We start from the raw sequence: 12,483 nt of genomic DNA, 5'->3' as shown, positions 1-12,483 counted from the left end.
CATTTGACATACTAACTATATCCATACTATGATCAATAAGCATACTATATACATTCAATTCACATCACAAATAGTATGGTTAGTATGAGTATTCGAGCGCAGCTAATGACTTTGAGAAGGGATTGTGTGACGATTAGCTTAGCAACCGCGTGAGCAGCACAATAACGTGAACGCGATTTGTCAACAGTCTGCTGGGTGCTGCATTATACATTCCGATCTCCTTTCTATAATATATCTGGCAACAGCACCATGTAATGCACTCTGCCCTAAAGAGGCAGACAAAAAGGAAAAATGTGATAGACCCTCCATTAAATAAAAAAATTCTCAAGGTAGGAATATCACAAAAATGTTATCAATGGCTCATTCGAGAAAATACATTCTCCCGAGTTATCACATCGGCCAGTATTGAAATCTGACATGTATGATAAGACGTTTTAACAATCTAAAAGTCATATTCCTATTACCTTCCAGTTTACTGAGAGCGACTTTATCTCAGTACTAACCCATACCGGACGGATCTGACTACTTGAATGCCAATAACTCAGATACACATGCAAACATGAAATAACACAGGGAAATCGATAGAACATCACTCAGAGATGCACAAAAACAATACAACATTTAAAATGGGTGAACCTTTCCTTCAAGGACCAATGGAATGGTCTAAAATGATCAAAATCCACCCACCTATGACATAGGGCCATGCAAAATGAACTTGTCCATTGTCATGCTTGGTTCAATTGCTATTGACGAGAGAAAACAGAATATCCAATATAAAACTCACTTTAAATTTATAATCGGTGCGGAATCATATACCTACCAGCTCTTTAAAGTCAGGTAAAAAAATATATACTTTCCTGTGGATAATTTGTCTCAAATTTCGAGTAGCTACAGGACAAACCTCACGTACAAGCGGTAGAGTAAGTTTAAATATAATTTTATTCAACATTCTGGCTTGTATGAAAAATGTTTGTCTGTATATACCAATTGTGTATTACATCCTGATAAGACAAACACGCTAACGTTACTAGCACGCTATAGTTAATAGCTAGTTAACGTTAGCTAAATACTTTCACCCACACATTCAATAAATAACATTACTGCAGTGCAATTCCCCGTCAGATAATTGGATGTATAGCTAGCTAGGTAACGTGACTTTTTGGGGCGACTGCAAGTGAAGATTAAAGGAGTAATGTTACTAGCCAGCTAACGTTAGCTAGCTAAGTGTCATTAGCATAACAAGCTACCTGGACAGTGAGGAAGCCCAAGTAAACGTGAGATATTTCAGGCTTTACATAATGAAATAATTGACATGGCCGTCAACTGCTTTGCAAACTGTGTTGATTTGAAATAATAGCTTGGAAATGTTATTGAAGACGACTCTTACCTTTGACTGAGGAAGTGAGCGCCATGATGAGTTCTGAAACGGGAGAGGCTATACCAGAGAGGAAGAGGCGAAGCGAGAGGGTTTACTCCACCCAAAACATGTCCACGTCAAGCAACTCATTAATTATTAAGCAGGTGAGGCGTTTTTGTATGGTGGGGGCAATGAGTGTCGAATTTAGGAGATAAAAATGAAATTCTATTTTATCTAATAAAAGTTGGAATGCATAGGTTATTAGGAGTGGACTGATACGTGTGATGCATGTGGCATCCTGGCAACTGTGTGGAAAAAAATGACTTTATCAGTTGTTGTTGGTTAAGGGCTTGTAAGTAAGCGTTTCATTGTATTTTTTTTAATTTATTTTTATTTAACCTTTATTTAACTAGGCAAGTCAGTGAAGAACACATTCTTATTTACAATGACAGCCTAGGAACAGCGGGTTAACTGCCTTGTTCAGGGGCAGAACGACAGATGTTTACCATGTCAGCTCGGGGGTTCGTTCTAGCAACCTTTTGGTAACTGGCCCAACCCTCTAACCACTTGGCTACCTGCCGGTGCATGTGACGAATAAAATGTGATTTATTTTGTTCCTGGTGAAATGATTTATATTTATGAGGCTTGCATAGCGTCTCACTCTCCATTGAATTCGGGCGGTTTGACGTCAACACGCTCTTCGAATATTCAAATGATATTCAAATAACGAGCTGTATCCACCAATCCAAAGAGAGCATAGGAAGACGCCGTTCCACGCTGTGGACATCAAATTCCATTGTTAGGGCTGAGACCTGGGCATCTCGTCGTTATATCCAGTATCTCTGGCTATACAGCCATAGAGTCTTATGCCGCGTCCACGTACGTCGGAACCTCGGACATTTCTCACTTGATAACAGGTTGAACGCGGCACCTATCGCTATACAAGTTAGCAAGTCGAACATTTTTGAGTTTCCTAGTTCCGAATGTGATGGGAACGCGGCAATTACACAAATTGATGACGTATGTCGTGGAAACGATTGGTTTCGGTTCAGTAAGTCGCCCTGATGAGCCTTTCATGTTCTTTAAAAGCTCAATGGCCCTTCCCAGCAAGCTAGTTCATGCTGGCTTGCTGGCAAATCAAATGTTTTGTCACGTGCGCCGAATTTCAACAGGTGTAGACCTTACAGTGAAATGCTTACTTACAAGTCCTTAACCAACAATGCTTTAAGAAATTAAGGGAAAAAATACAAATAAAATGTTAAGTTAAAAATACAAAAATGTAACAGCAGCAGTAAAATAACAAGCGAGGCTACATACAAGGGGTTACCGGTGTTAGTTGGGGTAATATGTACACAAGGGGTTACCGGTGTTAGTTGGGGTAATATGTACATGTAGGTAGAGTTAAAGTGACTATGCATAGATTATGAACAGAGCGTAGCAGTAACGTACAAGAGGGGGCTGGGTAGCCCTTTGACTAGCTGTTGAGGAGTCTTATGGCTTGGTCGGAGTAGAAGCTGTTAAAAAGCCTTTTGGACCACGACTTGGCACTCCGGTACCGCTTACCGTGCGGTAGCAGAAAGAACAGTCTATGACTGGGGTGGCTGGAGTCTTTGACAATTTTTAGGGCCTTCCTCTGACACCGCCTGATATAGAGGTCCTGGATGGCAGGAAGCTTGGCCCCAGTGATGTACTGGGTCATACGCACTACCCTCTGTAGTGCCTTGCGGTCGGAGGCCGAGCAGTTGCCATACCAGGCAATGATGCAACCAGTCAGGATGCTCTCATTGTTGCAGCTGTAGAACCTTCTGAGGATCTGAGGACCCATCTCAAATCTTTTCAGTCTCCTGAGGGGGAATAGGCTTTGTCGTGCCCTCTTCATGGCTGTCTTGGTGTGTTTGGACCATGTTAGTTTGTTGGTGATGTGGACACCAAGGAACTTGAAGCTCTCAACCTGTTCCACTACAGCCCCGTCAGTGAGAATGGGGGTGTGCTTGGTCCTCCTTTTCCTGTAGTCCACAATCATCCCCTTTTTCTTGATCACATTGAGGGAGAGGTTGTTGTCCTGGCACCACACGACCAGGTCTCTGACCTCCCCCAATAGGCTGTCTCATCGTTGTCGGTGACCAGGCCTACCACTGTTGTGTCATCGGCAAACTTGATGATGGTGTTGGAGTCGTGCCTGGCCATGCAGTCATGAGTGAACAGGGAGTACAGGAGGGGACTGAGCACACACCCCTGAGGGGCCCCCGTGTTGAGCGTGGCAGATGTGATGTTCCCTACCCTTACCACCTGGGGGTGGCCCATCAGGAAGTCCTGGATCCAGTTGCAGAGGGAGGTGTTTAGTCCCAGGATCCTTAGCTGAGTGATGAGCTTTGAGGGCACTATGGTGTTGGACGCTGAGCTGTAGTCAATGAATAGCATTCTCACATAAGTGTTAATTTTGTCCATGTGGGAAAGGGCAGTGTTGAGTGCAGTAGAGATAACACCATCTGTGGATTTGTTGGGGCTGTATGCAAATTGGAGTGGGTCTAGGGTTTCTGGGATAATGGTGTTGATGTCAGCCATGACCAGCCTTTCAAAGCACTTCATGGCTACAGACGTGAGTGCTACAGGTCGGTAGTCATTTAGGCAGGTTACCTTAGTGTTCTTGGGCACAGGGACTATGGTGTTCTGCTTAAAACATGTTGGTATTACAGACTCAGTCAGGGACAGGTTGACAATGTCAGTGAAGACACTTGCCAGTTGGTCAGCACATGCTCAGAGTACATGTCCTGGTATGTCCTGCGGCCTTGTGAATGTTGACCTGTTTGAAAGGTCTTACTCACATCAGGTATGAAGAGCATGATCACACAGTCATCCGTAACAGCTGGTGCTCTTGTGCATGTTTCAGTGTTACTTCTATGCTCGCTTCGAGGCAAGTAATTTAGCACGTCTGGTAGGTTCGTGTCACTGGGCAGTTCGTGGCTGTGCTTTCCTTTGTAGTCTGTGATAGTTTGCAAGCCCTGCCACATCCGATGAGCGTCGGAGCCAGTGTAGTACGATTCAATCTTAGTCCTGTATTGACACTTTGCCTGTTTGATGGTTCGTCGGAGAGCATAGCGGAATTCCCTATAGGCTTCCGGGTTAGAGTCTCGCTCCTTGAAAGCGGCAGCTCTATCCTTTAGCTCAGTGCAGATGTTGCCTGTAATCCATGGCTTCTGGTTGGGGTATGTACGTACAGTCACTGTGTGGGACGACGTCATCGATGAAGCCAGTGACTGATGTGGTGTACTCCTCAATGCCATCGGAAGAATCCCGGAACATATTCCAGTCTGTGCTAGCAAAACAGTCCTGTTGTTTAGCATCTTCTTCATCTGACCACTTTTTTAAAGTCTTTAAAGTTTTAAAGTCCCTGGCCACGAGGAGCACCGCCTCTGGATGAGCATTTTCATGTTTGCTTATGGCCATATACAGTTCATTGAGTGAGGTCTTAGTGCCAGCATCGGTCTGCAGTGATATATATAGACAGCTACGAAAAATATAGATGTAATTTCTCTTGGTAAATAGTGTGGTCTAAAGCTTATCATGAGATACTCTACCTCATGCGAGCAAAACCTCGAGACTTCCTTTGATTTCGTGCACCAACTGTTGTTTACAAATATGCATAGGCCGCCGCCCCTTGTCTTACCAGAGGCCGCTGTTCTATCCTGCCGAAGAAGCTTAAAACCCGCCAGCTGTATGTTAATCATGTCGTCGTTCAGCCACAACTCGGTGAACATAAGGCATTCATTCTTAAATGTCCCTCTGGTAGGATATATGTGCTCGTAGTTCGTCTATTCTATTATCAATTGATTGTAAGTTGGCTAATAGGACCGATGGTAAAGGTAGATTACCCTCTTGGCGACTGATCCTTACAAGGCACCCAGACTGTCTTCCACGATACCGCCGTCTTTTCCTCCTGCGAATGACGGGGATCAGGGCCTTGTCGGGTGTCTGGAGTAAATCCTTCCCATTCGACTCGTTGAAGAAGAAGAATTCCTCCAGTACGGGGTGAGTAATTGCTGCCCTGATATCAAGAAGCTCTTTTTGGTCATAAGACATGGTGGCAGAAACATTATGTACAAAATAAGTAACAAATAACATAAAAAACATACACAATAGCACAATTTGTTACGAGATCGTAAAACGGCGCCATTATCTTCATCATCAACTGGGTACCAGTCATTTTAGCTAACATTCTGGAGTGGAATAATAGCTGAACAGAGACGGCAGCTAGGCAACAACAGCAGCATGGGGCTATATAAAACTTGTTAAATAAGTTGTTTATTTCGATGGGCGATAAATAAATAAAAGTAGTAGTATTTATTGGTCACTATCTGGATGTCACCATGACATGCCCGGTGCAACGATGTTGCATAGAGGTGCTTGCTAGCCACTTGATTCCGGCGACAGGTCTCCCAAGATAGACTCCAATGGGAGCAAATTAATCATAGTGCGCAGAACCAAGCATGAGCTAGATTCGGTGAAGTGCTCCTGTGCAATAACTCAATTGTTTGTTTAAAACTTTGGCAAAGGGTAAAGTCTACAAAATACAGTCCACTGTTTGTTACAGATTCTAGTTTTGGAAACGTATGGAAAAAGGTATGGAGATCAAATGTTTAATCGACGAGAATTTGCTGAATGTCAGGCCAAAATCCATCTCGCTCTATCTTCTCCCACTGCGAGTCACTGGGCTTCCTCTCATCACCATATTTGGTAGTGAGTGGAAACGCCAACCCGATGCTTCACATTTATACATCCGGTGAAATATCTGTCTCATTGTTCTATCTTTGGGTCTCCTGGAGCAAAGCAATATGGTAGGGCGAAGAGGCTAGTGCTTGCACTAGTGAGTTGCTTTCCACCTGGCAGCTGTATCACATGACACTGTCGGTAGCTAAAGTGGCCAATTTGTTCCATCCCACTTGGTTTTATTTACAGTAGGATAACAGCCTACACAATAAATAACATGTAGTATTGGTATTTGGTATTAGTAACCATCTGGATGTCACCATGATAGGCCAACTGTACAGTCTCTACTGCTCAATATGGAGAGTTTGCACTGCAAGCCGGGAACCCAACAGCATGGGCACAGTGTCCTAGCTGCCCCTTGCGGCAGTAATGAAAGGGAAGTAGCTAGTTAGTGTAGCAGCCAATATCAGGCCAGGGTGACGGCTAAAGCACATTTAAAGTAGTGATTAACACAGGAAATGTACAACTACGGCATTAACGTCTACATTTTGTGAAAAATCATATTCATTACTCTGATTAAAAACGCAATTATTTCTGAACACGTGCCTAAGGCCCAACTTTGGCAGACACGTTTCTTGGCATACCTTTAAACTAGCTAGCTGGGAAGGGCTCATCAGGACCACTGACTGAAACAAATCCGTTTTTCTCCACTCTTGCTGTGCAACATACTTCATCAATTTGGGCACCTGTCGTGTCTTTATTGATGCCGCGTTCAAAACAACCAGGCACTCTGAAAATCTCCGACTTCAGTGCATTCAAAACATCTGGGAACTCGGGGAAAAAAAACGAGCTCCTACTGGGAAAAATCTATTTGAAGGGTCATTCAACTCAGAATTCCAACTCAGGAACTCTGGACTCTTTCTAGAGCGCTGACTTTCTGACCTGATGATCACTGATGTCATAATTTGTCCTCTGATTTTTCTGAGTACCCAGTGTTTTTGAACACGGCATGTCAGAGCTCTAGAAAGAGGCCTGAGTTCCAGAGTTGGAATTCTGAGTTGGATGACCGTTCAAATCGATTTTCTCCAGTCAGAGATTTCCGACTTTAAACGCAGCATTAGTACCATGGTACGAGTCATAATACCCAGAAAACCTAGCAGTAAAATCCAGAAATGGTTCCAATCATTTTTTCACAATTCATTTTTCCATTGGGGATTTTTGAACTACTTCATATAAGGTCTGTGTTTTGATGTCATACAGTAATTGCAAAGTATAAGGGAGTTATACTCCAGTCTAGTTGTGGCGGTAATGCAACATTTTTAGATACCAACCGCCGTTAAACATTAACGAAGAAGTCAAACAGGACGCTTAGCTAATGTCACACTGTGATTGAGCTCTGGGAAAGAGTTGAAGTCGGAAGTTTACATACACCTTAGCCAAATAAATTTAAACACAGTTTTTCACAGTTCATGACATTTAATCCTAGTAAAAATTCCCTGTTTTAGGTCAGTTAGGATTACCACTTTATTTTAAGAATGTGAAATGTCAGAATAATAGTACAGTGATTTATTTTAGCTTTTATTTCTTTCATCACCTTCCCAGTGAGTCAGAAGTTTTTCTTTTGTACTTTGTGATTGTCTGTAGACCCTGCCACATAAGTCTTGTGTCTGATCCGTTAAATTGCGACTCCACTTTGTCTCTGTACTGATGTTTTGCCTGTTTGATTGCCTTAAGGGGGGATTATTTGTATTCGGCCATATTCCCAGTTACCTTGCCATGGTTAAATGCGGTGGTTCGCTCTTTCAGTTTTGCACGAATGCTGCCATCTATCCTCGGTTTCTGGTTTGGGTAGGTTTTAAGTCACAGTGGGTACAATATCTTATATACACTTCCTGATGAACTCAGTCACCGTATCCGTGTATTCGTCTATGTTATTCTCAGAGGCTACCTGGAACATATCTCAGTCCGCCTGATCAAAACAATCTTGAAGCATGGATTTCCATTGGTCAGACCAGTGTTGAGTAGACCTTAGCATGGGTACTTCCTGTTTGAGTTTTTGCCTATAGGAACAGAGGAGCAAAAAGGAGTCGTTCTTCCTAGAACAGTTAAAAATGTATTATTTCTTTAAATGTTTTGATGTATCTGTAACCAAGAAAAACGACTTCAACTGTTCCCGACCATGGCAACACCTCCTTGGAAATCATTCAATCCTGACACACAACCACACCCTCCCATCAGTATTTGTAACCCGTACAAATATTTGGGGGCATCTATGCTGTCATGACGTTGGCCTCTTTGAGTACAGGGAGGACAGTTGACCCCCTCCCCCTTGCACCATCCCCCAACCTACCTCCCCCCCCACCCAGGCCCTGTGTGAAGGGGTCGTAAAACTCTAAGAGGAGAATCTCTTGCCACATGGCCCATAGAGAGACACAGGAAATTCTTCCAACTCACAGAATTGGGGAGCCAAGCGACATTTGTGTTCTGGAGAAGGTATGGAAGACTGGTGAAGAATCCAGCTACGAACTGGTCCGCTTGGTACAATTTTGTGATACTCAGAAGAGACAATATAGCCATATTACCATAAAACTGTTTATATAATAGCCTCAGCGATGGGACTTGCATCCACATGGTTGTATAGAGTGTATTAATAAGGATAAAGCTATTTGTAATACATTGAGATGCTATGTACTGATGTGATAGAATTGTATTTCTGTACCAAGCTTAACTCAGTCATCGGCACGCCCCCAGGGACACAGACAGGACCAGGCGTCATGTGACAAGCCTGTTCTATGTTCACTATAAAACCCACCCTGATTTACATTTCTGGAGACCAGGCCTCCACTCCATTGCGAGCTAGAAATTATATCATTGAACGCGAAGACCAACAAAACATCCATTCTATAACGACATTAATGAATGTCGCTTTGAGAGAGAGAGAGAGAGAGAGAGAGAGAGAGAGAGAGAGAGAGAGAGAGAGAGAGAGAGAGAGAGAGAGAGAGAGAGAGAGAGAGAGAGAGAGAGAGAGAGAGAGAGAGAGAGAGAGAGAGAGAGAGAGAGAGAGAGAGAGAGAGAGAGAGAGAGAGAGAGAGAGAGAGAGAGAGAGAGAGAGAGAGAGAGAGAGAGAGAGAGAGAGAGAGAGAGCAAACTCTCCAACAGAACGACGCTCCAACAAGGATCCCGACGACACACTGAGCGTAAATATATATTGATTGCAATTGTTCCCGAATGAGTGAGCGTTCATGTGCAAAGGTTTAGCATATCAATTGTTAATATTAATGAACTCTGTGTACCTCCTCAGCTGAACTTTTATGACCCATTGTTGAACAAGACACCAGCCATGCTGTTAGCCCACTAGGGCACATTACTCTACCAATTCTTTGTGACGATAATTACTGTTTGTATACTTTCTGTGAATTACTTAGTTTAGTAAATAAATGATTTTAAGACAATTGATGTATGGATGGATGACTCTTAGTAAAGACTGGGTTCGTGCAGATACAACAATTTACGACGTTTGGAATGAGACTGGACGCGAGGTAAAATACACCACTTAAACCAGAAGATAATCGGCCTATAATAGAATATAATATATAATGTTATAATTTAGGAAAGTTATATTAGGAAAATTATAACTTTGTAATCTGAATATTTTCCTTGGTGCCCCGATCTCCTAGTTAATTACAATTAAACGATTAATCAGTTTAATCGCGTGATAATAATTACAGGGAGTTAATTGATAAACATGTCTTCAGTTTAATGGTACCCCAAAGACACGACAATGCATTCATGAAGAATATGATTGTATGCCATTTTCCTCCATGGAATAGCTACATTTATTAAGATACATAATGCAGAATGAGGAATAGGTGGCTCAGTTCAGCTAGCTCTAAATGTGGCACTTTTTTTATGTTTCTCATCCGTGGTGCAAAGTACTTAAGTAAAAATACTTGAAAGTACTACTTAAGTAGTTTTTGGGTTTATCTGTACTTTGCTTTACTATTTATATTTTTGACAATTTTTATTTCACTACATTTCTAAAGAAAAGTATGTACTTTTTACTCCGTACATTTTCCCTCACACCCAAAGTACTTGTTACATTTTGAATGCTTAGCAGGACAGAAAAATTGTCTATTTCACACACTTATCAAGAGAACACCCCTGGTCATCCCTACTGCCTATGATCTGGCGGACTCACTAAACATTTGTAAATTATGTCTGAGTGTTGGAGCATGTACCTGGCTGTCCGTAAATTAAAAAAACAAGAAAATGATTTCGTCTGGTTTGCTTTTTATAAGGAATTTGAAATGATTTATACTTTTATTTTTGATACTTAAGTATATTTGAGCAGTTACATTTACTTTTGATACTTAAGTATATTTAAAACCAAATACTTTTAGACTTTTACTCAAGTAGTATTTTACTGGGTGAGTTTTACTTGAGTCATATTCTATTAAGTTATCTTTACTTTTACTCAAGTATGACAATTGGGTACTACACTGCGTGCACAATTATTAGGCAAATTGTATTCCTCGGGATTAATTTTATTGTTGAACAAACACAATGCTCTCAGTCAATCCAAAATATTATTGAACCTCAAACCTGAATGTTTAACAAAGGAAAAATGAGTTTTGTCTTTCTCAGGGAAATATATAAGTGTGCAGAATTATTAGGCAACTATTAGTGTGCAGAATTATTAGGCAACTAAATTACAAAAATAATTTATCTCAACTCACTTGTTTATTCTCAATTTTTAGAGTAAGTGTAACAGATAAGTAACACAAAATGACAATTATATAATATTTTTGGCCTTTCAAAAATATTCAGTGACCAATATAGCCACCCTTATTTTCAGTAACTGCCATGAGCCTTCCATCCATGGAGTCTGTCAGTTTCTTGATCTGTTCACGATAAATTTTCACTGAAGCAGCAACCACGGCCTCCTAAGTGCTGTTCAAAAAGGTGTATTGTCTGCCATCACTGTAAATCTCACGTTTGAGAAGGGCCCACAAGTTCTCAATAGGATTTAAGTCAGGTGAGGAAGGGGGCCAGGTCATTATTCAGGCATCTTTGAGGCCCTTGCTGGCTAGCCAAGCAGTGGAGTACTTGGATGCATGTGATGGAGCATTGTCCTGCATAAAGATCATGGCCTTCTAGAATGCTGAGGACTTCTTCCTGTACCACTGTTTGACGAAAGAATTTTCCAGAAACTGGCAGTAGGTTTGGGAGTTGAGTTTCAGTCCATCTTCAACCCGAAAAGGTCCAACTACCTCATCCTCAATGATAGCAGCCCATACCAGTACCCCTCCTTCACCTTGCTGGCACCTGACTCAAAGTGGTGCCCTGTGTCCATTACTGATCCAGCCACGGGCCCATCCATTTGGTCCATCAAGAGTCACTTTCATTTCATCTGTCCATAAAACCTTTGAAAAATCTGTCTTCAGGTATTTCTTTGTCCAATCTTGACGCTTCAACTTGTGAATCTTATTCAGTGGTGGTCTTGTTTCAGTCTTCTTGACCTTGGCCATGTCTCTGAGCACCTGACACCTTGTACTTCTGAACACTCCAGGTAGGTTGCAGTTCTGGAATACGGTGGCACTGGAGGATAATGGGTTCCTGGTCGTTTGACGTTTAATTCTTCTCAAGTCTTTTGCAGTTAATTTGCGCCTTTTCTTCCCAATGCGTTTTTTTGCGCCCCAGTTGACTATTCGCAACAAAACGTTTGACTGTCCAGTGGTCACACCTCAATAGTTTAGCTATTTAAACAGTGTCGCATCCGTCTGAAAGGCATTTTACATTTTTGGTTTTTCAGTGTCAGTTAATTTCTTTTTTGGCCCATTTTACCTGAGTTAATGAGGCTGTCTAATAATTATGCACACCTTGATATAAGGTGTTATTCACTTTCGCCACACCCTCCCTCATTACACAAATACATATAACCTGAAAATGATTAAATCCAATAAGCATTCAAGTTTATATGGTTTGGAGTTCGAAAATGTGAATAGAAACAATGATAAGATTAGAATACTCACTTGCCTAATAATTGTGCACGCAGTGTATTTCCACCACTGTTTATCATGTTATTATACATTTTTTTTATTTAACATTTATTTAACTAGGCAAGTCAGTTCAAAACAAATACTTATTTACAATGATGGCCTAACAAAAGGCCAAAAAGACCTCCTGTGGGAACGGGGGCTGGAATTAGTAATTAAAAATAAAAACAAAATAGTTTGAGGGTTTGTTGCAGCTCGTTCCAGTCGCTAGCTGCAGCGAACTGAAAAGACGAGCGACCCAGAGATGTGTGTGCTTTGGGGACCTTTTACAGAATGTGCCAGGCAGAATGTGTGTTGTATGTGAAGGATGAGGGCTGCAGTAGATATCTCAGATAGGGGGAAGTGAGGCCTAAGAGGATTTTA

The 12,483-nt window shown here is 41.7% G+C and overlaps 1 protein-coding gene across 1 annotated transcript in view; it reads right to left on the bottom strand.

Annotated features, from left to right (window-relative positions):
• Positions 1-1,522, bottom strand: part of ireb2 (iron-responsive element binding protein 2) — a 37,030-nt gene extending 35,508 nt beyond the window's left edge. Inside the window, exon 1 of the mRNA XM_014124042.3 lies at positions 1,388-1,522. Coding sequence (XP_013979517.3) covers positions 1,388-1,412 — 25 coding nt within the window. The 5' untranslated portion in view covers positions 1,413-1,522. The remainder of the gene's footprint in view (positions 1-1,387) is intronic.
• Positions 1,523-12,483: the final 10,961 nt, after the last annotated feature.

This window comes from Salmo salar, chromosome 10, assembly GCF_965601325.2.
Source record: "Salmo salar chromosome 10, fSalSal1, whole genome shotgun sequence".
NCBI classification, from domain to species: domain Eukaryota; kingdom Metazoa; phylum Chordata; class Actinopteri; order Salmoniformes; family Salmonidae; genus Salmo; species Salmo salar.
The sequence above is the reverse complement of the archived record's forward strand: the minus strand, read 5'-3'. Positions and strand labels throughout refer to the sequence as shown.